Consider the following 25,709-nt stretch of genomic DNA (forward strand, 5'->3'; position numbering starts at 1 on the left):
GCGAAAACGGCGCTATAAATAATGTAAGGTTCGGAAGATATGAGTTCAATAATTGGAATGGGAGCAGAGTGAATATATCATACTCTCTCTTGGAAACTTACTGAATTTCAAGAACTTAATTAGACTGTGACACAACTTTCTTAATGGTTTATATTTATTTACTCAAAATCGTTTAAACATCTAATGAAGGTGGTGCCGTTTTCCCCAATTAGTCTCATTTTAGCTTGTGGCCAAACGCCTTTTCAGCTATAACCAACCCCTGTATCTAAATATACAATAGGGGCGAGTTGTGTTGAGTAGGTAGATACTTAGGTCGCGATTCATGACAATCAAGGTTCTTATAAGATGAATATTCAGTTAGAATTACATTAGTTTTCGCATTAGTTTTGCTATAACGCGGTTTTTGTATTTTTGAACTACGAGAAGAGTTCCAAACGCAGATTAAATCTTTCTCTAAAGCACTTGATGTGATATTCATCTCTGCTCTAGTAATGACTTGTATGAATAATAATGTGACAGGAAATCTGAGTTGGTAATCTTTTTTAACCGTTTCTGTATCTCAATATCTACACATATCTGATTAAACATAGCTATGGAACCCCCAGTGTCTCTACAACCCTGTGCAATCCAGACATAAGCAAAAACTGTTTGAAATAATAACATCCTGACGTGTGAAACCCAATTTAAAGCCCCAATCGTACCCTATGATTTTACGTTTTATAACAGGCATGGAGTAAGGCTTAGGATTCATACGAATAAGTCAACATCAATACTTTAAACACCGACTAAAATAGTTTATAAAAATATTTTAACGGCAAACTTCGCACAAAACGCCACTTGTAGGTACTTCTTTTCCCAGTTTTAAACACCCTTTAAAGAAAATATAAAATGGGTGCATATTTTTACATTCTCCTTTTTGGTAAACTAAATTCTTGTCCTTCCTGTGTGGCTTGGATTTAGTGATAAATGACGCCTATCCGGAACAGGTTATCACTTAGTTAATCTAACCGAACACACTAAAATAAAGGGGAGATCACTACGGATTCCTAACAGTAAATGTGTTTGGGGTACATCGCGTCCGGCACGGCCATCAACATGGCAGCTATCACAAGCAGTCGACTGCTGAAAGTAATCATTTGTTTCATTGTCATATTTTTTTACAAGTTATGTTTTTAATATAACGGTAAATGGATATTTACATTTTCGAATGATGCATCACTATGCACATGCTTCTCTTTCATTCCAGAACACGGCATGGTGCGTCTTGAGGCGACACCTAAGTTTGAGTGCTCCACGCTCTGGAACTCAGGTTGGTAGGGTTCGCTTAGTGTTATCTGTCAAAATGAAATAACCTCTGTTTTATGGGTTTTAATTGCCGTTTTGCAATTCCACTTTGTCTCACTTTTGTTAAAAGCGCCTGCATCTAACGAACATATCTGCATAGAATATGTATTGTAAATGTGCATTTGACCTTGGATTCTCAATTTGGGACGAATGGCCCGCAAACTTCTTACAGTGTCAGTCGAAGAATCGCCTCTCTGGCGCCTCACAGCTTACGGAATATAGGCCCTATTTACCAACGACTAAGTAAAAGTTATGTATTGAAAGTAATTACACTCTACAGTTAACCAAATTCGAAATGAAATTTTGTAACAGTGGTTTAGGGAGAATTGTAGTTTAATAATATGATGAAGTTAAAACAATTCTTCTGTTTTGTTTTTCATAGATGACAGTTCGAGATGCCTTAAACAGTGCAATTGATGAAGAGATAGCTCGCGACGACAAAGTGTTTCTGTTGGGAGAAGAAGTTGCGCAGTATGATGGAGCATACAAGGTGAATCAACAGATCTTTGCCTGCACTGTTGTGTTTAGGGGAATAAGAAATATGCTTGCCAAACCATAGGATCGTCTTGACAACCCAGTAAATTGATTTATGGCAATAATGTATCAGTAAAGAAAGCTGTGTTGCTGAGTCTTCAGTGTTATTTGGAGACCTTCAACCAATGGTAGAAAGTAGTCTTTCCCCTAAAGGTAACAATCTGCTTCATCAAGTATTTTTCTGTTTGAAACCTTTTGCCTGCCTTTGGCTTTTGCCTGCCTTTGGCTTTTGCCTGCCTTTGGCTTTTGCCTGCCTTTGGCTTTTGCCTGCCTTTGGCTTTTGTTTGCTTTTGGCGGTAACCCTTACTCTTGGGAACATGTTTTTCTGTTGTGTGCTTGTGTGAAATCAGCATGCTCTGTTAAATGTTGTCTTTGTTACGTGGTGCCAGATGCAACTTAAGTGACAACAAAAACATCCTCAAGCCTCAGTTTTGCTTTTTGTTAAGTTGTCATTGATTTGACTAAGAAAAGCTTCACAGTGGATATGGGTGCTATCTTGATGCAGCTGATGTGTGACAGTACCTACTTTCTTGTACAAACCACAACATACATGGTTGGATCACTGAAATTTGAATAGAAGGAGTTGACAGTGTTGACTGGTGCAGATTATGGCAATACATTTTAGGCCATTCAACAGTATTACAGATATGCACAACATACATTGAGTGGACTTGGCAAACCAGTGGCCCTTATCGATGACCTATGCCATGAGGGCAGTAGGGTAGCCAGGTGGTCAAAGCGTTCTCTTGTCATGCCAATGGCTCAGGTTCTATTCTCCACAGAAGTTCATTTCTGGTATCCCTCACTGTGATGATGCAGGAATATTTAAGAAGCATAATTAAACCCAACTTATTTGTCTATAAAATACTTGTCTGTTAAACAATGTTAAAAGACCACCAAGCACTCACATGATGTGTCTCTTCACCTCTTCAACCGACCAGAATAAAAACAAAACAAAGTGAAAACATACTAAAACATAATTTATTGTTATTTGCCTGTATGCTGTTTTTGATGAAGTAAACAAATATGAAAATGAAACAGAAAGGAAATCCTAATAGTACTGTAATTTCTGATGGAATGTATGATATCATCAGAAAACATTTAATGAAGAGAGCATACCCATCCCTGACAGAAACAATCCTTTTTTGATAAAGAAGAATAGTAAACATTCTTCATTCACAGTTTTGGCTCACCTGACTAAAAGTCAAGTGAGCTGAATTCATGGCCTGGCTTTCTTGCTTCTGTTGTCAGCGTCTGTACACAATAGGGGGGAAACCATACATCAGTGCACTGGTGCATTGTAATTTTTCATGCGATGATATGAAACTTTTTTTTCTGTATCAATGCAAGACAATATGATTGCTAAAATAAATCACCACATTTTGTGGCTTTTTATGAGCAATAAAGATGTTGTTGTACACAACATTACAAAATAGCAGCCGGTTGTCATTCTATCGAGACAATCAACTTATATCTTTCTTTGAGTTAACTTTTCACACGACCTGAAGTAAATGTGGCCACCTTGGCACCAGTATTGAAAAAGCCTTTTTGGGCTCTGTTCCTTCATTCCTGTTTAGGGGCGGTCGGGTAGCCTAGTGGTTAAAGCGTTCGCTCGTCACGCCGAAGACCCGGGTTCGATTCCCGACATGGGTACAATGTGTGTAGCCCATTTCTGGTGTCCCCCGCCGTGATATTGCTGGAATATTGCTAAAAGCGGCGCAAAACCATACTCACTCACTCACTCACTCATTCCTGTTTAAAATGTAGTGTTAGGCTCTTAATTTCTCTCAAAATGCATTTAACAACATTTCTGATATGAGCAGACTGATGATAATGAACTTTGGCATGTATATCTTATGATGACATATTTTGTTTAAATTATTTGGATTTTGGTGGGGTTTTTTGTGATACAGTTCGAAACAAAGTTGACACAATTTTGGATAACAACTTTTTTTATTTTACTGTAGTTCTGACATTTCGTCATAGTTCCTTATATGCTTGTTAAGCAATGAACATGGATCGATACCTAAACGTTGCTATTACAGTATAATAAAGAAGTTGTTATCCACAAATTTTATCTGCTTTGTCATCCGTCAGCTTCTAAAAAATGCCTATCAAACAATACAACTGGAAAAAATATATATAGCTTTAGAAACATTTTTCACCTAATAGAAGGTATTGAAGGCTCGGTTGGTTGGTTGGTTGTTTTACGCCTCACGCAGCAATATTCCAGCTATATGACGGCGGTCTGTAAATAATCAAGTCTGGGCCGGACAATCCAGTGATATCATTAGCATCGATCCACGCAATTGGGATACAATGACATGCTTCAACCAAGTCAGCGAGCCTGACCACCCGATCCCGTCTGTAACGGTAAGCATGGGTTGCTAAAGACTTGAAGGCTCAGAGTTTTACTGTAAATTTGACTGTTGAGTATTGTTACAATGTTCAACAATAGTACATTCATTCTTGCAGATTTGCAAAGTTACTGGTTTCATATTTGTTCATACTTTTGGCCTTCGTATTTATGTAGAATATATTTGAAGAGCAAAGCTGACATTACATTTTCTTCAGTGGCTGGCAAAATTTTGAATTAGCTTTTGATTGTCATTCTAGAAGTTGAATAGGAAATAAAAAACATACAACTTTTTGGATAACAACTTCTGATTTATTGCATATCGTGATGTTTTGATGTAGTTTCTTACACTGTTATCAAGCTTATCACTCTAGCTTGATAACAGTGTAAGAATCTACATCGAAACAGCGCTATGTGCAATAAATCAGAAGATGTTATCCACAAAGTTGTACATTTTTTTATTAACATTTTAAACTGTTGACTAAATATCCAGGTAAGCTTCTGTGGTGTGGCACTATTTTTTTTATTGTTACTTGGGTTGCTGATCCTCCAACCTATAATTCATCTTTGTGGAATAAAATTCAAATTATCTTACTTTTGTTGAGTAGGGTAAAAGACTTCTTCAAGATGGGTCACTGAGGGAGGATTGAACACATAACAAATGACATCAACTTTCCTTTTCTTTCCTTATAATGATTGAGCCTGTCCTTCGCTGGTTTTAAGAGGTCACATTAAATAAGAATTTTGTATTTATTTTTATTTTTATCCTTATTTTATACCACCTATTGGTAAAACAAAATCTCAAAAGTTCTCTGCGTCATTCAAGAGGATGAACCACTAACTTCCTGTTTCAAATCAGAAGGTGGATCACACACTTCCTGTGTCGAGTCAGAAGGTGGATCACACACTTCCTGTGTTGAATCAGAACATGGATCACACACTTCCTGTGTCAAGTCAGAAGGTGGATCACACACTTCCTGTGTTGAATCAGAACATGGATCACACACTTCCTGTGTCAAGTCAGAAGGTGGATCACACATTTTTTGCATCAAGTCAGAAGGTGAATCACACCCGTCCTGTATCGAGTCAGAAGGTGGATCACACACTGTGTCGAGTCAGAAGGTGGATCACACACTTTCTGTTGTCAGAACGTGGATCACATGCACTCACTTCCTGTGATGAATCAGAAGGTGGATCACACACTTCCTGTGTCGAGTCAGAACATGGATCATACACTTCCTGTGTTGAGTCAGAAGGTGGATCACACACTTCCAGTGTCAAATGAGAAGGTGGATCACACACTTCCTGTGTCGAGTCAGAAGGTGGATCACACACTGTGTCGAGTCAGAAGTTGAATCACACACTTCCTGTGTCAAGTCAGAAGGTGGATCACATACTTTCTGTGTCGACTCACAAGGTGGATCACACACTTCCTGTGTCAAGTCAGAAGGTGGATCACACACTTCCTGTATCGAGTCAGAAGGTTAATCACACACTTCCTGTGTCAAGTCAGAAGGTGGATCACACACTTCCTGTATCGAGTCAGAAGGTGGATCACACACTTCCTGTATCGAGTCAGAAGGTTAATCACACACTTCCTGTGTTGAGTCAGAAGGTGGATCACACACTTCTTATGTCAAGTCAAAAGGTTTATCACACACTTCCCGTGTCAAGTCAGAAGGTCGATCACACACTTCCCGTGTCAAGTCAGAAGGTGGATCACACACTTCCTGTATCGAGTCAGAAGGTGGATCACACACTTCCTGTGTCAAGTCAGGAGGTGGATCACACACTTCCTGTGTCAAGTCAGAAGTTGGATCACACACTTCCTGTGTCAAGTCAGTAGGTGGATCACACACTTCTTATGTCGAGTCAGAAGGTTGATCACACACTTCCTGTGTCAAGTCAGAAGGTGGATCACACACTTCCTGTATCGAGTCAGAAGGTTGATCACATTCTTCCTGTGTCAAGTCAGAAGATGTACAGTTTATGTTACCTCATGTGCCCAAAGAAGGACCAGTTGAAGACTAATCAAATGAACAAGATTTTTCTTCAGGACGGGGTTTGAATAAATTCCAATCGGAGATCAAGACGTTCTGGACCTATATAAATGAAAGTAGGCAAATACTTGTTGATAATTTTGCATGCTCCTTCTTACATGTCCTTGCACAACTTGCAACAAGAATGAAAACTCAGCTTCCTGTAGCTTGCATTTAAAAATTCAGAAATCATTACCAATGTACAGCTTCTATGGCATGTTGGTAAACATGTATTTGAATTGGAAATGTTGTGTTAAGTAGCATGTGTATAGACTAACTGAACGTAATGAATGGTTTGAATTTTGAGAAAATGAAATGGACAGTTTTAGGCCTCTTTTTGTTACTTGGCTTGTTTTTCTCCTGAGCCAAAATGTAAGCAAAAGAAACAGTATGATGTGGTCCGTCTTGGGACAGCAGGATCTTCAAGATGGAAGAAATGAGCAAACCTTTTAGAAATTGTTATGAAGTCTTTGAATGGCATTTAGAAGTGATACACATGAGAAGAGAATATATGGAAGTTAACTATTTTATTATGAGGACCACAACAAAGTTGACATCCATAAATTCTCTTCCTGATGTGTATCACTTCTAAATGCCATTCAAATAGCTGGAATATTGCTGAGTGCGGCGTTAAACAACAAACAAACAAACCATTCAAAGACTTCATAACAATTTCTAAAATGTTTACTCGTTTCTTCAATATTGGAGATCCTACTGTTTGAAGATTGTTATGAAATTTATCACATTTCCGTTCATAGGAATGAGAATTAAGACTTTTTTCTTTTCAACTCCTATTTTGCATATAACAAAACCGAATATAGGGTGTCAAAAAGGCTAATATTAGAGGTTTTCAGGAAGTTTATTCTCATGTTTGACAAGTCTTTGATTTTGTTAAGTGGTCTAGGTAAGGACGGAACAGTCGTATTGTAAAAAAACTATCTTAGTCTTTGCTCCAAGATTGTGGAAAAATTGGCATTTTTCACTCATGTCAGCTACACTTGTCATGTCAAACATCCAGAACTTGCAAGTGTGAGAAAGAAAAAAGTCTAGTTGGCAGTCATATGAACATGTTTAATTATTTAAATAACAATATTTCAAACTGTTTTTGTAACATTGAAGTTCAACATTTCCAGCATGTGTCCGGTGGGCCTCGTTAATATAAGTTATAGAAAAACTCCACTGTCATTTATACAATCCTAGAAACAATGAAACATTCCTTTCATTTCAATTTTCTTCTCTTCTTCAAGAGAGCACAAACATATTTTTTTTAATTTTCTATTTTTGAAAATACATGTTATCTTGTTGACCCAAATTAAGGAATGGCTGCATCTACTGGCAACTTAGACAGCAGGCTAAAGTGAACTCCAAGGCACTGTAGGGAGCTCAGGCAGCCTGGTTGTCTATGGCGCCACTACTCCATGGGCAGAGGTCCACCCCTGTTCAGACCCCTCTTGTAAATGTTAACAGTTTCACAGAAGTTACCTATTATTTCAGATATTATCAAAGAGGGAGCTGTTGATGAGTTTGATGTTGGAAAATAAAACTTAATTGCTTTGTATACATGTTAGCATTTTTATCCGACATCAAACTTTTGAACTGCAAACGTCTGAGATATTGCAAAAGTGTTGTGTATATGTCCCAGTGTTATGGGTTTCCAGGACGCTTTAAAAACATTCATAGTTTTCTCTCTAATCCCATGAACAACAGTAAGACATCTCATTCACTCATAAAAGACAACTTTCTCTTAAAAACAAGCCATCATCTGAATATTTACAATGTCTCTGTGATGCTACATTCTGTTATATTGCGAGTAATCGCGATAACCATGGCCGTCTGAAAACGTATGATGTCGAAAAACCTATGATCTGACAATACTTTTCTGTGTGGTGTCCTTGGTCAACACTCGGCCCATATTATTATCTTGCATGTTTGTTTATTGTGTACTCTATTAATGAACATGTATTAAATCAGGGTTAGAAACTAACAGTTTTTGTCCACTAGTCCTTATAAGGATAACATATAGCAAAACCCTTAAAATGGGCCAATTTCTACTAGTCCTTAGGATACCTTTACTATTGGGCAGTTTGGTAAGGACTATATGACTAGTGCCAATTTCTAACGCTGATTAGATGTATATTTATTTGTTCACAATTGAGGGGGTCCTTGGGTTCTTGAGGTTTTCTCCTGTTGTACTTGAATCTAGGGACCCTCTAAGATTTAACACTAGTGCTATGACATGGATCCTTGACTTTCATGTGTATTTTTGAACACTGTATTTATCATTGTATTAAAATGTGTTGAACTACATTTATATTTGGTTTTGGCTTAAAAACATTACTATTTATACAATTACAGCGATAGAAACTAACATTTTCAGTGCTTTCAGTCCTTAGCAAAACCCTTAAAGTGCCAAATTTCTACTAGTCCTATATCTTAACTATTGGACTGTTTGGCAAGGACTGTAGGACTAGTGCCAAGTTCCATCGCTGCAATTAGTAGTAGTAATTAAACATTTATCTTAACATATGCATTTAGGATAGACCAATTATCAACTCACCTGAACTTAAGGTTATATATCTGTGTTCATTGGGTAAATACAATGTATTGGACTAATGGTTGTATCTTAGTTGATTAGAAATGGCATTGTATTGGAATTACTTTAACAATGCACCTATTTACATCACAGATTAGAGACTGACTGTCTTGAGAGATGGCAACTGTCAACACTACACTTATTTAAATCCCAAAAATATTGTTATGCAGATGAAGACATATTATTTGTGATATGCAATATTATGCAATAAAACATATATTGTCTGTCACTATGTTTAGGTAAATACTTATTAGTGAGAAATATAGAACAATAGTGTAGTCCCGGGCCGCTTATGCTTAAAACTGTCAGTCCCAATGTTTGCACATAATACACCGACACCCTCAACATGCCAATGTTGTACATGTTTGTTGTTTTGGAGAAGATTTTACACATGCTTCCAATACAAACAAGAATCTTTAACAGTGATTTCTGGAGACCATCCAATTATACCCTGAGGTGCAGGCTTTCGAGAAATGAGAAACTTAGCCAAAAATGGCCCTTAAAATAACTATGGAAAAACAGACAATAAGTTCATGCAGACAATATGGTTATAATACAAATGGCCTGGTTGTGAATCTTGGAAATCATATATGTTAAGTTTTCATCAAACATGACAATCACATGAAAACCGATGAACATAGGAACACACTTAATGAACACGTGAACACACTTAATGGACATTTGAACACACTTAATGAACATATTAACGAACATATGAACACACTTGATGAACATATGAACACACTCAGTGAACTTATGAACACACTATAATGAACATATGAACGCACTTAATGAACATATGAACATGTTTAATGAAGATTATGATTTACAAGATATATTTGGGTATTCAGGAACGAAAAGGATTTTGTCAGCCTCAAAGAAAAGGAATAGGACAAGCTTAGCGCTTACAGTACAACTGCTTATTGCTTAGCCTTGGTGAAATAACATCACCAGGTTCTAGGATAGATCGGGGCGGTCGGGTAGCCTAGTGGTTAAAGCGTTCGCTCGTCACGCCGAAGACCCGGGTTCGATTCCCGACATGGGTACAATGTGTGTAGCCCATTTGTGGTGTCCCCCGCAGTGATTTGCTGGAATATTGCTAAAAGCGGCGTAAAACCATACTCACTCACTCACTCACTCTAGGATAGATCAAAAGTGTTCTTCTAGTTGGCACACTTTATTCCATAGGGAACACCTAATCTTCTTTAAGAGTGCCATGGGGCATACTTGAAAACACATAATTTCTGTCCCTTTAATGGATGTATTAACCCAGGGGCATGGAACGTGCACCACATAATGGCCAAATGGTCTGTCATCATTCTATGACCTTGACCTGCTTGATTTTGTCTGTTTGTTTGTTGTTTAATGCTGCACTCAGCAATATTACAGCTATATGATTGTGACCTGTAATTAATCTAGTCTGGACCACACAATCCAGTGATTGATATTGTGAACAAAGATCCATGTCATCAGGATGTGATGACCAAGTCATGTTCATACAATTAGTCACTGGTTCGTTTGGTCAGGACTGACTTCATTACTGGCTTCTGTGATATGGCTGGAATACTGGTGTACAGCGTGAAGCAGCAAACGATGTTGTGAATGATTGAGACAAGACAAAATCATGACCGCTAACAAGCGTCATTGATCATGTTGATGTTGTCAGACAATCAAATATTGGTGAAATATATTTGTTGTATGGAGATGCTTTTTTAAAATTATTGGAAGTATTTTCAAAGATTACACTTTACATCCTGAACAAGGCTAAAATGCAGCCAGAACTTTCTAAAGCATGTGACTTGCCAAACCAACTGATATATTTCTACTGATGTAAATATTACTGGCCATGGGATAGTCTGTAGGAAAGATGATGTAAATATCACTGGCCATGGGATAGTCTGTAGGAAAGATGATGTAAATATCACTGGCCATGGGATAGTCTGTGGGAAAGATGATGTAAATATTACTGGCCATGGGATAGTCTGTAGGGAAGGTGATGTAAATATTACTGGCCATGGGATAGTCTGTAGGGATGGTGATGTAAATATTACTGGCCTTGGGATAGTCTGTAGGGAATGTGATGTAAATATTACTGGCCGTAGGATAGTCTGTAGGGAAGGTGATGTAAATATTACTGGCCATGGGATAGTCTGTAGGGAAGGTGATGTAAATATTACTGGCCATGGGATAGTCTGTAGGGAAAGGGGGAAGCTGATATGAAATATTACTGGCCATGGGATAGACTGCAGGGAAGGTGATGTAAATATTACTGGCCATGGGATAGTCTGTAGGGAAGGTGATGTAAATATTACTGGCCATGGGATAGTCTGTAAGGAAGGTGATGTAAATATTACTGGCCATGGGATAGTCTGTAGGGAATGTGATGTAAATATTACTGGGCATGGGATAGTCTGTAGGGAAGGTGATGTAAATATTACTGGCCATGGGATAGTCTGTAGGGAAGGTGATGTAAATATTACTGGCCATGGGATAGTCTGTAGGGAAGGTGATGTAAATATTACTGGCCATTGGATAGTCTGTAGGGAAGGTGATGTAAATATTACTGGCCATGGGATAGTCTGTAGGGAAGGTGATGTAAATATTACTGGCCATGGGATAGTCTGTAGGGAAGGCGATGTAAATATTACTGGCCATGGGATAGTCTGTAGGGAAGGTGATGTAAATATTACTGGCCATGGGATAGTCTGTAGGGAAGGTGATGTAAATATTACTGGCCATGGGATAGTCTGTAGGGAAGGTGATGTAAATATTACTGGCCATGGGATAGTCTGTAGGGAAGGCGATTTAAATATTACTGGCCATGGGATAGTCTGTAGGGAAGGTGATGTAAATGTTACTGGCCATGGGATAGTCTGTAGGGAAAGGGGGAAGCTGATATGAAATATTACTGGCCATGGGATAGACTGCAGGGAAGGTGATGTAAATAGCAGTGGCCAGTGAATAGTGTGCAGGGAAGGTGATGTAAATAGCACTGGCCATGGGATTGTCTGTAGGTAAGGTGATGTAAATATTACTGGCCATGGGATAGTCTGTAGGGAAAGGGGGAAGCTGATATGAAATATTACTGGCCATGGGATAGACTGCAGGGAAGGTGATGTAAATAGCAGTGGCCAGTGAATAGTGTGCAGGGAAGGTGATGTAAATAGCACTGGCCATGGGATTGTCTGTAGGTAAGGTGATGTAAATATTACTGGCCATGGGATAGTCTGTAGGGAAAGGGGGAAGCTGATATGAAATATTACTGGCCATGGGATAGACTGCAGGGAAGGTGATGTAAATAGCAGTGGCCAGTGAATAGTGTGCAGAGAAGGTGATGTAAATAGCAGTGGCCAGTGGATAGACTGCAGGGAAGGTATGTAAATAGCAGTGGCCAGTGAATAGACTGCAGGGAAGGTATGTAAATAGCAGTGGCCAGTGGATAGACTGCAGGGAAGGTATGTAAATAGCAGTGGCCAGTGAATAGACTGCAGGGAAGGTATGTAAATAGCAGTGGCCAGTGAATTGTGTGCAGGGAAGGTGATGTAAATAGCACTGGCCATGGGATAATCTTCAGTATGGGTCATTTGATTCTGATTGCCCAGCAAAAGACCATTCATTCTTGAGCACCATAAAATGGCTTCCCTTTGCCCCATATTTCTGATACATGGCCCATCAATTTCACAAGTAAGTATTTCCTTCAACTTCATTGCTGAAGTATTTTGTATTGGTTGCAAGTATTGACATTCAATTTTGACAAGGGTCATATTTCTTAGACAATCATGGATGAAATGTTGCTTTTTGACATAGAACATATCTGGCAAATAAGAATAAAGAAAACCTTTTGGCCTTGAGATATTTCTTATAATGATAAACAATATATGACAATGAAAGTATTTTCTTGATGCAAATTGCAAGATATATTATACAGGAGCTGTTATGGGGCCGACCATTTGATATGCTGGAAGTATATGATTGCCTCTGGTTTGACACCACAGAAACATGTTTTTTTGACATGTCATGGGAAAAAATATGCTATCAAGAGAAAAAAAAGAAAAAAAAGAAGATTGTTCTGAGTTTCGAGAGATAAACTCCATGTCTTGATGGAAAAAATAATCTCATATTCTCTAACAGAAGTGGCGGTCGGGTAGTCTAGTGGTTAAAGCGTTTGCTCGTCACGCCAAATCGGGTTCAATTCCCGACATGGGTACAATGTGTGAAGCCCATTTCTGGTGTCGCCCGCCGTGATATTGCTGGAATATTGCTAAACTCGGCGTCAAACCATACTTACTACTACTACTCTAACAGAAACCCCTCCAAATATTAAATGGTCGGACTCAAACTGGCACCTACTTTCATGTGCCCATTAGGATGCCAAGGAAGAATCGACCCCCCTCCCCCTGTTCATAAGAGCTGAATTAGCTCTGGTTACAATGTATGTCATCATCATTCTTGCCGACCACTTGTTTGTGTGGTCGGGACTTCACACCACAGTGATGTAGCTATAATATTGCTGACTCTGGTGTAAAACAATATTCAGTTTCTCAAACCAGCTTAGAGGGGCGGTCAGGTAGCCTAGTTGTTAATGTGTTCGCTCGTCACGCCGAAAACCCGGGTTCGATTCCCGACATGGGTACAATGTGTGAAGCCCATTTCTGGTGTCCCCCGCCGTGATATTGCTGGAATATTGCTAAAAGCGGCGTAAAACCATACTCACTCACTCACTCAAACCAGCTTAGAGGGCATTGTATTGAGAGAAATGGTATTGTATTGAGAGCAGTGGTATTGTATTGAGAGCAATGGTATTGTATTGACCTAAATCATTTAGACTATACATATTCCCAAGTGATGAAATATGGTGTTGACAGATGACAGAGGCAAGGGATCCAGGGCACATACACCTGTCTTTGGAACATGTGTGAATGGACATGGGTGTTGTTAGGATAAGATGATTCTTAAAAACGCCAAACAGACGGCTTGCAGAAAATGACAGGAATGCATATGATAAAAGTTACGGATCTTACCTGTAAGAAATGTTGCATATGAAGGTGTAAGTGATGTAGATGAGTTTGTATGGTGTTGGAAACTAGTCATCATGTAGTTTTAACTATGTATTCACTTTGTCATGACCGCTCTGTTTTCTTCACTTACAGGTGACACGTGGACTGTGGAAAAAATATGGGGACAAGCGTGTCATTGACACACCCATCACTGAGGTATGACTAGTGACCCTCCTAGCAGAGAGTCTAGACACAGGGTATGATTGTAGTGGCCCTCCTAGCAGAGAGTCTAGATACAGGGTGTGATTGTAGTGGCCCTCCTAGCAGAGAGTCTAGATACAGGGTGTGATTGTAGTGGCCCTCCTAGCAGAGAGTCTAGATACAGGGTGTGATTGTAGTGGCCCTCCAGGCAGAGAGTCTAGACACAAGGTATGATTGTAGTGGCCCTCCTAGCAGAGAGTCTGGACACAGGGTATGATTGTAGTGGCCCTCCTAGCAGAGAGTCTAGACACAGGGTGTGATTGTAGTAGCCGTCAAAGCAGAGAGTCTAGACACAGGGTATGATTGTAGTGGCCCTCCTAGCAGAGAGTCTTGATACAGGGTATGATTGTAGTGGCCCTCCTAGAGAAAGTCTAGATACAGGGTATGATTGTAGTGGCCCTCCTGGCAGAGAGTCTAGACACATGGTATGATTGTAGTGGCCCTCCTAGCAGAGAGTCTAGACACAGGGTGTGATTGTAGTGGCCCTCCTAGCAGAGAGTCTAGACACAGGGTGTGATTGTAGTGGCCCTCCCAGCAGAGAGTCTAGACACAGGGTATGATTGTAGTGGCCCTCCTGGCAGAGAGTCTAGACACATGGTATGATTGTAGTGGCCCTCCTGGCAGAGAGTCTAGACACAAGGTGTGATTGTAGTGGCCCTCCAAGCAAAGAGTCTAGACACAGGGTATGATTGTAGTGGCCCTCCTGGCAGAGAGTCTAGACACAGGGTATGATTGTAGTGGCCCTCCTAGCAGAGAGTCTAGACACAAGGTATGATTGTAGTGGCCCTCCTAGCAGAGAGTCTAGACACAGGGTATGATTGTAGTGGCCCTCCTAGCAGAGAGTCTAGACACAGGGTATGATTGTAGTGTCCCTCCAAGCAGAGAGTCTAGACACAGGGTATGATTGTAGTGGCCCTCCAAGCAGAGAGTCTAGACACATGGTATGATTGTAGTGGCCCTCCTAGCAGAGAGTCTAGACACAGGGTATGATTGTAGTGTCCCTCCTAGCAGATAGTCTAGACACAGGGCGTGATTGTAGTGGCCCTCCTAGCAGAGAGTCTAGACACAGGGTGTGATTGTAGTGGCCCTCCTGGCAGAGAGTCTAGACACAGGGTATGATTGTAGTGGCCGTCCTAGCAGAGAGTCTAGACACAGGGTATGATTGTAGTGGCCCTCCTAGCAGAGAGTCTAGATACAGGGTATGATTGTAGTGGCCCCCCTAGCAGAGAGTCTAGACACAGGGTGTGATTGTAGTGGCCCTCCTAGCAGAGAGTCTAGACACAGGGTATGATTGTAGTGGCCCTCCTAGCAGAGAGTCTAGACACAGGGTATGATTGTAGTGGCCCTCCTAGCAGAGAGTCTAGATACAGGGCGTGATTGTAGTGCCCCCCCTAGCAGAGAGTCTAGACACATGGTGTGATTGTAGTGGCCCTCCTAGCAGAGAGTCTAGACACAGGGTATGATTGTAGTGGCCCTCCTAGCAGAGAGTCTAGACACAGGGTATGATTGTAGTGGCCCTCCTAGCAGAGAGTCTAGATACAGGGCGTGATTGTAGTGGCCCCCCTAGCAGAGAGTCTAGACACAAGGTGTGATTGTAGTGGCCCTCCTAGCAGAGAGTCTAGACACAGGGTATGATTGTAGTGGCCCTCCTAGCAGAGAGTCTAGACACAGGGTATGATTGTAGTGGCCCTCCAAGCAGAGAGTCTAGACACAGGGTATGAATGTAGTGGCCCTCCAAGCAGATAGTCTAGACACATGGTATGATTGTAGTGGCCCTCCTAGCAGAGAGTCTAGACACAGGGTATGATTGTAGTGGCCCTCCTAGCAGAGAGTCTAGATACAGGGTATGATTGTAGTGGCCCTCCTAGCAGAGAGTTTAGATACAGGGTGTGATTGTAGTGGCCCTCCTAGCAGAGAGTCTAGATACAGGGCGTGATTGTAGTGGCCCCCCTAGCAGAGAGTCTAGACACAGGGTGTGATTGTAGTGACCCTCCTAGCAGAGAGTCTAGACACAGGGTATGATTGTAGTGGCCGTCCTAGCAGAGAGTCTAGACACAGGGTATGATTGTAGTGGCCCTCCTAGCAGAGAGTCTAGACACAGGGTATGATTGTAGTGGCCCTCCTGGCAGAGAGTCTAGATACAGGGTATGATTGTAGTGGCCCTCCTAGCAGAGAGTCTAGATACAGGGTGTGATTGTAGTGGCCCTCCTAGCAGAGAGTCTAGACACAAGGTATGATTGTAGTGGCCCTCCTAGCAGAGAGTCTAGACACAGGGTATGATTGTAGTGGCCCTCCAGGCAGAGAGTCTAGACACAGGGTATGATTGTAGTGGCCCTCCTAGCAGAGAGTCTAGACACAAGGTATGATTGTAGTGGCCCTCCTAGCAGAGAGTCTAGACACAGGGTATGATTGTAGTGGCCCTCCTAGCAGAGAGTCTAGACACAGGGTATGATTGTAGTGTCCCTCCAAGCAGAGAGTCTAGACACAGGGTATGATTGTAGTGGCCCTCCAAGCAGAGAGTCTAGACACATGGTATGATTGTAGTGGCCCTCCTAGCAGAGAGTCTAGACACAGGGTATGATTGTAGTGGCCCTCCTAGCAGAGAGTCTAGATACAGGGTATGATTGTAGTGGCCCTCCTGGCAGAGAGTCTAGATACAGGGTATGATTGTAGTGGCCCTCCTGGCAGAGAGTCTAGACACAAGGTATGATTGTAGTGGCCCTCCTAGCAGAGAGTCTAGACACAAGGTATGATTGTAGTGGCCCTCCTAGCAGAGAGTCTAGACACATGGTGTGATTGTAGTGACCCTCCTAGCAGAGAGTCTAGACACAGGGTATGATTGTAGTGTCCCTCCTAGCAGATAGTCTAGACACAGGGCGTGATTGTAGTGGCCCTCCTAGCAGAGAGTCTAGACACAGGGTGTGATTGTAGTGGCCCTCCTGGCAGAGAGTCTAGACACAGGGTATGATTGTAGTGGCCGTCCTAGCAGAGAGTCTAGACACGGTATGATTGTAGTGTCCCTCCTGGCAGAGAGTCTAGACACAGGGTATGATTGTAGTGGCCCAACCAGAGGCTGTATAGGAATGGATGGTTATCAAAATGTTAGTACATCGTTATGATAATGTGAACGGATGATTGTTATGTGAATGTATGATTATCATAATGTCAATGGATTGCTATCACTATGTGGAGAATAATCATTAACCTGAAACTAGTGAAAGTATGACAGTGAATGATAATAACATCTCAAAATGTCTTTCACAATGTTGGATACCTTTTGTATGAGGCAAACTGTTTCTTTTCCTGGTGGTTTCTTCTAAGTGGTATATGTTGATGTACATGTCCACTGTTATGTGGTGTCCATGATGCTGTCTTATTAATACATGCCCTGCTTGTCTTGCAGTTGGGCTTTGCTGGTATTGCTGTAGGAGCTGCCATGGTAGGTGTTGATGTATGGACAATATGTTCATGCAAGCTCATGCTTGATGCACTTAAACACTGGTTGATGCAGATTAATGTAACACACTTTTATTGAGACAGCGTCCAAAACCCAGAAACTTATGATCGTGATCATAAGTTTGTCAGCACAGTACCCATGCTAATGGGTTTCTCAAAGTGATAAATGTATTAGACATACATTACTTAAGGCTTTCCTCACACATATATATGTATTGTTTCCTCCCAGATATAACAAAAGTATTGTTCAAAGTGGCATTAAGCCGAACTCACTGGGTCGGTTTTGAAAACCTTATTTTACTGGCTTTATTTCCTGTAGGATATGTAGGCTCATTAATGATGTTTACTAGCTTTGGGCTAGCTCTGGTTTCTTATGTCATGAACTGCTGTCTGGAAAGAGCTGTGGTGAAATATTACTGTTAACATCTACAAAGAACATTGGTTGATTTGTTTGTGGAGTTGAGTTGCATGAAGGTTGCCTTGATTTGCAGGCTGGACTGAAGCCGGTGTGTGAATTCATGACCTTCAACTTCTCCATGCAAGCCATAGATCAGGTAGGTACTGCCCAAGTAATGATGTCTTTAGGTGAACTTGTGGAGATTAGGTTTAATAGTTGAACATTGCTTTTCTTTTTGACAAGGCTTAGATCTTGATAGGTCAAAGACAGATGAAACGTATTGTTTGCAGGCTAAATTAACAAGGTTACATCAAGCATCTTCGTCAGTGTTCTGCAGCACATTTGAAAGAAAACAATTCAATATCCCCGTTGGAAAACAGATTTGCCTGATTTGGTTGGTTTGATATTGTTAAATGAGATGGTCCTGATATCTATTAACTTGTCTTTGCAAGTTTTTGAAGGACGTACCTCATGACCCATGAGACATCCAAACAAATAGTGGTGCATTGGACTGTCCAGGAACTTGTAAACAACAAATCACTTGCTTGATAAAGGTGTTAGGATCTACACCCAAACGTCGCACTAATTGTAATAAAGAAGTTGTTCATCACTTGCTTGATAAAGGTGTTAGGATCTACACCGAAACGTCGCACTAATTGTAATAAAGAAGTTGTTCATCACTTGCTTGATAAAGTTGTTAGGATCTACACCGAAACGTCGCACTAATTGTAATAAAGAAGTTGTTCATCACTTGCTTGATAAAGGTGTTAGGATCTACACCGAAACGTCGCACTAATTGTAATAAAGAAGTTGTTCATCACTTGCTTGATAAAGGTGTTAGGATCTACACTGAAACGTTGCACTAATTGTAATGAAGTTGTTCATCACTTGCTTGATAAAGGTGTTAGGATCTACACCGAAACGTCGCACTAATTGTAATAAAGAAGTTGTTCATCACTTGCTTGATAAAGGTGTTAGGATCTACACTGAAACGTTGCACTAATTGTAATGAAGTTGTTCATCACTTGCTTGATAAAGGTGTTAGGATCTACACCGAAACGTCGCACTAATTGTAATAAAGAAGTTGTTCATCCATAGAACTCGTCTTTCTTCAACAAAACACTGGCTTCTGACACAGATATGATGTTCTTCCTGTTTCAGGTTATCAATTCTGCTGCAAAGACTTTCTACATGTCTGCCGGCACTGTGAGTAGGACTGAAAAACATGCTGAGATTAATGAGGAAAATAAATCTGAGCCTTAGAGTAAACTTTGGAAATATGAATATCATATCACAGCTTCTGTTTGTTCTTTGATTTTACGTCCAATATTCTAAGGATGGGATATATCAGGTAAATTATACAAGCTATTAAAACATGCATTTACTTACATTCCCTGATCTGAGACATTTGGAGCAAATTGCATTTGACATAATCACAATGATTAAAGGCCTGAATGAGAAATGAGTCCTTATGCAATCTTAGGACATCTGGTTATCTACTTGTTGAATATGGGGCGGTCGGGTATCCTTGTGGTTAAAGCGTTTGCTCGTCACGCCGAAGACCCAGGTTCAATTCCCGACATGGGTACAATGTGTGAAGCCCATTTCTGGTGTCCCCCGCCATGATATTGCTGGAATATTGCTAAAAGCGGCGGAAAACCATACTCACTCACTATGTCATACCTGTTGCAAGTATAGATTTGGTGAAATGTATGCAAATTTTGTATATATTTTCAACATGTTGAAATTGAGTCATGTTACTTTAAGTTGAATTTGGGGGTTGTCATCTGACATCACGTCTCCAGTGACCCACGAGAACAATCTAGCTGTAGTTTTTAAATATGGTAAAACAAAGGCTACATCTTTAAGTGACTCTGCACGTTTTCTTTCTCAAGGTGCAAGTGCCGATTGTGTTCCGAGGCCCCAATGGTGCTGCCATGGGCGTGGCTGCCCAACACTCCCAGTGTTTCGCTGCCTGGTACAGTCACTGTCCAGGACTCAAAGTTCTCTCCCCTTATTCCTCAGAAGATGCTAGGGGGCTGCTCAAGGCTGCTATCAGGGACCCCAACCCAGGTAGGGTAGCATCATTGTACTCTGGGGGTCACAGGTGGCCGAGAAACATTGGTCTTGGGTTTGAATCCCAATTTGAGCTGATTTTGTTCCTAAGTTTGTCAGCACTATGCTGATGTTCATGGTTACACCAAAGTGGTCAATGTCTAGGATCTGCATTACTTGCCACATGAGGCAGACATGCCATGATGATTGAAACAAGTTTCAAAGTGGCGTTTTCACTTTCATGCTCTGTTCTTGAATCTGGAATAATATTGGAAGCTGACAGGAATGTGTTTTCAGATAGGTTTAACGTTTGCACTGGGCAACAAGATTTATAGCAGTTAGATTCCGGGTTAGAATTGGTCTTCAGCAGCCCATGCTTGTGATAAGAGGCAATAAGGGATCTTGTGGTCAGACTCACTGACTTAGTTGATGCATGGCATCGTATCCCAATTTCGTAGATCGATGCTCATGACATTAATCACTGGATTGTGTTATCCAGACTTGATTATTTACAGAGCGCCGTCATATAGCTGGAATATTGTTGAGTGCGGCGTAAAAACAACAAAAAACAAACAGATATATAGCAAGTCAGGTTCAGGGCCTCGAATCGCCCTCGTCTCTGGAACTTGTCAAATCATGAAACTCCTCCAGGGGAGGCAACTCTTCACTCTTCCAGTGCTGATAGGCCACTACAGCACTCTCTCTCTCTCTCTCCCTCTCTCTCTCTCTCTTTATATATATATATATGAGCATCTGTCATTTGCTGCCGCTGACAAACATCAGCATTACCTTTCAACAAGTCTGCCTGGTCACTCTGTTCATTTTGTAGTTGTATTCTTGGAGAACGAGCTGATGTATGGCACGTCTTTCGAGATCTCCGATGAAGCATTATCTCCCGATTTCATCCTGCCTGTAGGAAAAGCTAAAATCGAAAGAACAGGTTTGTAATTTTGTTTAATTGAAACTGTTTTCAGTTCCTACACTCAACCGCTACTGAGGCCATGAGTCTTTTAGTAAGCATTCTGATGGTATGCTTTTTGTAATCACCGTGCAATTATGTCGTGGATGTTCCATGTTCCAGCTTCATGGTTTAAGTCAGTTTCTTGTTGATACAAAGCGATGCAGCCCAGAGTCATAGACAAAGAGACAATTTGTTAAAGATTAGGAGTGATGTATGACCTCATTCCTGTATTTGTTACATGAAGGAGAAGCCTTCCAACATTCTTTACTGCTACATCCCTGCATTGTAGTCATGTTGCTTGAGTGGCGGCGGGGTAGCCTAGTGGTTCATGCGTTCACTCAAGGGACCCGGGTTCGATTCCCCACATGGGTACAATGTGTGAAGCCCATTTTCTGGTGTCCCCCACCGTTATATTGCTGGAATATTGCTAAAAGCGGCGTAAAACCATACTCACTCACTCACGACACAGCATTTGTTGCCATTATTAGTGGAACGTCGCTGTGTGTTAGGTTTTGCAACAAATATATAAATGTGCAGGTATTTTTGTCCATTTGCGAAGAAAATGCACACAAACATAAGTGAATTTGACTGAAGTCTTAACAAGTGCCTGTGGTGCAATAGAGTGTGATTGACTGTTTCTGTTATCATTTAGACAATTACATTAAGGCACTAAGATTTGAGTATTGCTGAATGTGGCATGAAACAAAGAAACCTAGCAATAGTGGTACAACAGCCAGTAGTGTTTATAAGAAAAAACAATTGTCCTCGGTTTTATCAACACATACACACACACACACCAAAAAAAACCCTAAAAGCAAAAAAAAACAAAAAAAACAAAACAAATAGATATATAAATGATAAAAGATATTAACTTGACATGTTGGGTGTTCTGAAACATAATGTGATGTGGATCTCCCCAATCGTTTTAGGCTCCTCCTTAAGTAAAAGTGAAAAATGTATTTGTTGAGGCCCTGGCTTGAAAAAATATTCTCCCTAAACACTGTCTGTGCAAAATGCTTTTGAGTCTACGAGTCGGAACTTGGCTCTTTGCTTTATTTTCAGTAAATTTTAATGTTATGATATGGATGGTTATTAGCTGAGATTACAAGACGGAACCGAATTTTACTAAAGTTGACTTCGGACTAATGACTTAAGTCACCGACTCCTCTCACGTATCTTCCGATTGTTTGATTGCCAGGAAGTCACGTGACCCTAGTGAGCCACTCCCGATGTGTGGGTACCTGTCTACAGGCAGCAGAGGAGCTTGCCGGGCAGGGTGTTGAGTGTGAGGTGGTCAACTTGAGGTCAATTCGGCCGCTGGACGAGGAGACAGTTATCCAGTCAGTAATGAAGACCAACCACCTGGTGACAGTGGAGGGAGGCTGGCCCCAGTCTGGTGTAGGATCTGAGATATGTGCTCGTTTGATAGAAAGTAAGTTCACTTTTCACGCAACTCTTTGAAAGTTGCATACAAATTTAAAACTTGCCACTCGCCCTCTGGGCCGAGTGAGTAGAACATCATGCTTTTTAGGGTTGTTATTTGTCCTCACTGTTTGGGCTGGTAAAGTTTTCGGGTTAAGTTGCATCCCTCGTAAACACTTTGAGCAATTCATGGAAAAGATTTGAAATAAGAGGTTTGTCTTCCTTGAAAATCGGCTGAAAGGATTAAAAGTGTTTGATTTTTTATATTATTCTTCAAAGACTTTTGAAATACACATTTTCCTGAACACTGTTTTGTATGAGCAGTTCCCATCTTTAAACCAAAAATGATTTTCTTCACTTTGACCTTTTGGAGCATTAGTGAAGGTATTAGTCTTTATGATTCCTGCAACACAGAGAATCTATATTTTGGTGTAAATAGATACAAGGTCTTGTGATGTCCTTGTGAAGTTTGGTCAGCTGAGTCTTATTAGACCCTTGGGGCTTGCCAGTAGAACTGCACAGTGGATGGGAGTGATGCCTTCCAGTCTGACGACTAGGAACAAATGCTTTGTAGAAATGTAGGACGTCAAGGCTTGTCCTACCTGAATCTGCTCTCTTTAGGTTCAAATCCCAGATTTGCCTTTATCATCATCCAAGGTTTGTCTGTACCAAACATGTGCTTGTAGGTTGTCAGCACCAAATAGTACTCATTGGTATCACCAAAGTGGCTGAAATCTGTATATTACACTTTAGGCTTTCCGCCCACATTATGCTAATGCAGCATGATATAACTGAAATACTGCTAAAATAGGCTTTAAATCCAGCTCACTAACTCACTCACTCACTAAATGGTCTTTTGTTCAGGTCCTGCCTTTAACTACCTTGACGCACCAATCCTGCGTGTGTCTGGCGCCGATGTCCCCACACCGTATGCCAAGACCCTCGAAGACTGCGCCTTCCCTCAGCCCATCAATGTTATAAGAGCTGTCAAAAAGAGTCTGAACATCCCTTGATGTTTTCCAGAAACTGTTCAGATATTACCAGTTCTTTTACCATTTTAATAGAACGAGGGTCGTAGGTCTGGTGTATACAATGAAAGACTGTGTATAGGCTCAAAAAGTGCTAGTTAGTTGGTGTCTCGATCGAGGAGGTGGCCGGTGTGCTGAAAGTGGGTGTTCAGTATTTGTGTGGTCATGTGCATTTGTTATCACTCCCAGAGAACATATATACAACTCAACTTTTGATAAGGATACAGACATTTTTCGAACTGTCCTGGAAAATCAGACAGACATTTTTCTAACTGTCCTGGAAAATCAGACAGACATTTTTCGAACTGTCCTGGAAAATCAGAAAACTTATGGATATACATATTTATCATAACTTGAAATTAAACTAATAATTATCAAAAGATACATACACATTTCCAAACTGTATGTCATATAATCTCCTTATGAACTCCGAGGGGTGGTCGGTTAGCCTTGTGGTTAAAGCGTTTGCTTGTCACGCCGAAGACACAGGTTCGATTCCCGACATTGGTACAATGTATGAAGCCCATTTCTGGTGTCCCCCGCCGTGATATTGCTGGAATACTGCTAAAAGCGGCGGAAAACCATACTCACTCACTATGAACTCAGAATATCCCTATCAAAAGTTGAGTAGTATTCTTTGTCTATAAAATGACAAAATCAAACATAATTGTCATTAATTTATTTTCTTGATTGAATAACAATTCAGTTACAATGAATTCAAGAGGCAAGATAACTTTTTCCTAACATGAATATGTAAATGTGAAACAGTTCTTTTGTTCCAAATGGTTGTTGATGTTTATTTTACGACATAGTTACACTACCAGTTTGACTGGCATGACATGAAGTGAATTTTCCTGAACTGGGAATATCGGGTGATATTTGATCATTAGGAAAACCTCATTTGTTATGGAGTGTGTGGGTCCACAGTACCACAGGCGACATATATCCTGGAGAATTATAGCCGAAACTAATCACCACACTACGAACAGTATTGATAATGAACAAAATTATATTAATCAGAGACAACATAGTGGCAATAATATGAACTGACTGAGACAAAAACATTGAATCTCACTGATGCATTTTCTCTAATTTCGTTGCCATGATTGGTTATGAAGTAGCCCCATTGTTAAAAATATTGTTGGATTTTGAAACGTCCTGATGTGGGTGAGCAGTACCTGTGTCATGAGTTGATATTTAATGATGCCTTGCCAAATACTCAGTTACAAACCCCCAAGCGTAAAGTGTTAGAGGTAGTTCTTGTAGTAATAACACTCCAGTAAGGTAATGTCAGACAGCGCTAGAACTTGACACTAGTCCTGTAGTCCTTGCCAGACTGCCCAATAGTTAAGGTATTATAAGGGTTTTTGATGTATATTATCATTATGAGGACAATTGGACAAAAACTGTTAGTTTCTAACGCTGTCAGACAGACATTTCAGAGATGAAGACCCAGTTAGCTTCTGGATTTCTACTTCTTTGTGATTTGAATGCAGTGCTTCGATAGAGGTGCTAGTATCTTTCACAAAGGAGTGATCACTGTTGGTTTCTACATCACTTGCTTGATAGAGCTACTGGTTCAGGCACCTGTACTGAAACATCACATGAAAATAACAAAGAAAGAACATCCATGCCAACCCTGTCTTCTTTGATGCTGCAGCAAAAAAGTGAATTTGCTATCTTAAATGACATATTTATTAAGAAATTGATGACCAAACAGGTTTGATTCTAAGTCAGCAGCAGACACAATGACGGCTTTCCTTTCATGTATTTAGTACCATTCAGAGAAATACTTCTTGAATGTGTCACATGAGACTTTTTCATGGCAGATTGAGTCAACTGATATACAGTTTGAAACAAATAAATAGAATCTGGTCCTAATTTGTTGTCATCATTTGTTATTGGGATACCGGCTGTTAGCGTTTTAATATGATCAACAACAAAACTCATATGTTTCAAATTGTCTTCTTGTCCTGATTTTCAGTCTCTAATTTCAAGGATTGGGGGTTGGCATTCCCACTAGTAGGGCTGTGACGAAGTAAGAGCTCATTGTGGTACTGTATGTCAACGATGAGGATCAAACAATAAAGTTGTGTATCCAAACAAAGCAGTATCTACTACTCAAAACAAGTTTAGGAACTCCTGACACTTTCCTGTTACTACAGCTAATCTGTCATGCCATGATATTGAGAGTAATATGAAAGAATCAGGTGTTCATTATAGTAGTGTGCATAAGGAAAAATGAAATGGAAAATTCCAATCTCAT

The 25,709-nt window shown here is 40.5% G+C and overlaps 1 protein-coding gene across 1 annotated transcript; it reads left to right on the plus strand.

The window, feature by feature from the left end:
* The first annotated feature begins 1,045 nt into the window (after positions 1–1,045).
* Positions 1,046–25,680, plus strand: LOC124120976 (pyruvate dehydrogenase E1 component subunit beta, mitochondrial-like). The gene is made up of 11 exons (XM_046483917.2): positions 1,046–1,128; positions 1,247–1,309; positions 1,727–1,834; positions 14,017–14,079; positions 17,528–17,563; positions 18,072–18,134; positions 19,139–19,183; positions 19,873–20,050; positions 20,862–20,972; positions 22,192–22,425; positions 23,280–25,680. The coding sequence occupies exons 1-11, from the start codon at positions 1,057–1,059 to the stop codon at positions 23,426–23,428; spliced, it is 1,122 nt and encodes a 373-aa protein (XP_046339873.1). The 5' UTR covers positions 1,046–1,056; the 3' UTR covers positions 23,429–25,680.
* Positions 25,681–25,709: the final 29 nt, after the last annotated feature.

This window comes from Haliotis rufescens, unplaced genomic scaffold (genome assembly GCF_023055435.1).
Source record: "Haliotis rufescens isolate VD_foot unplaced genomic scaffold, xgHalRufe1.0.p SCAF_16, whole genome shotgun sequence".
In the NCBI taxonomy this organism is placed as follows: Eukaryota; Metazoa; Mollusca; class Gastropoda; order Lepetellida; family Haliotidae; genus Haliotis; species Haliotis rufescens.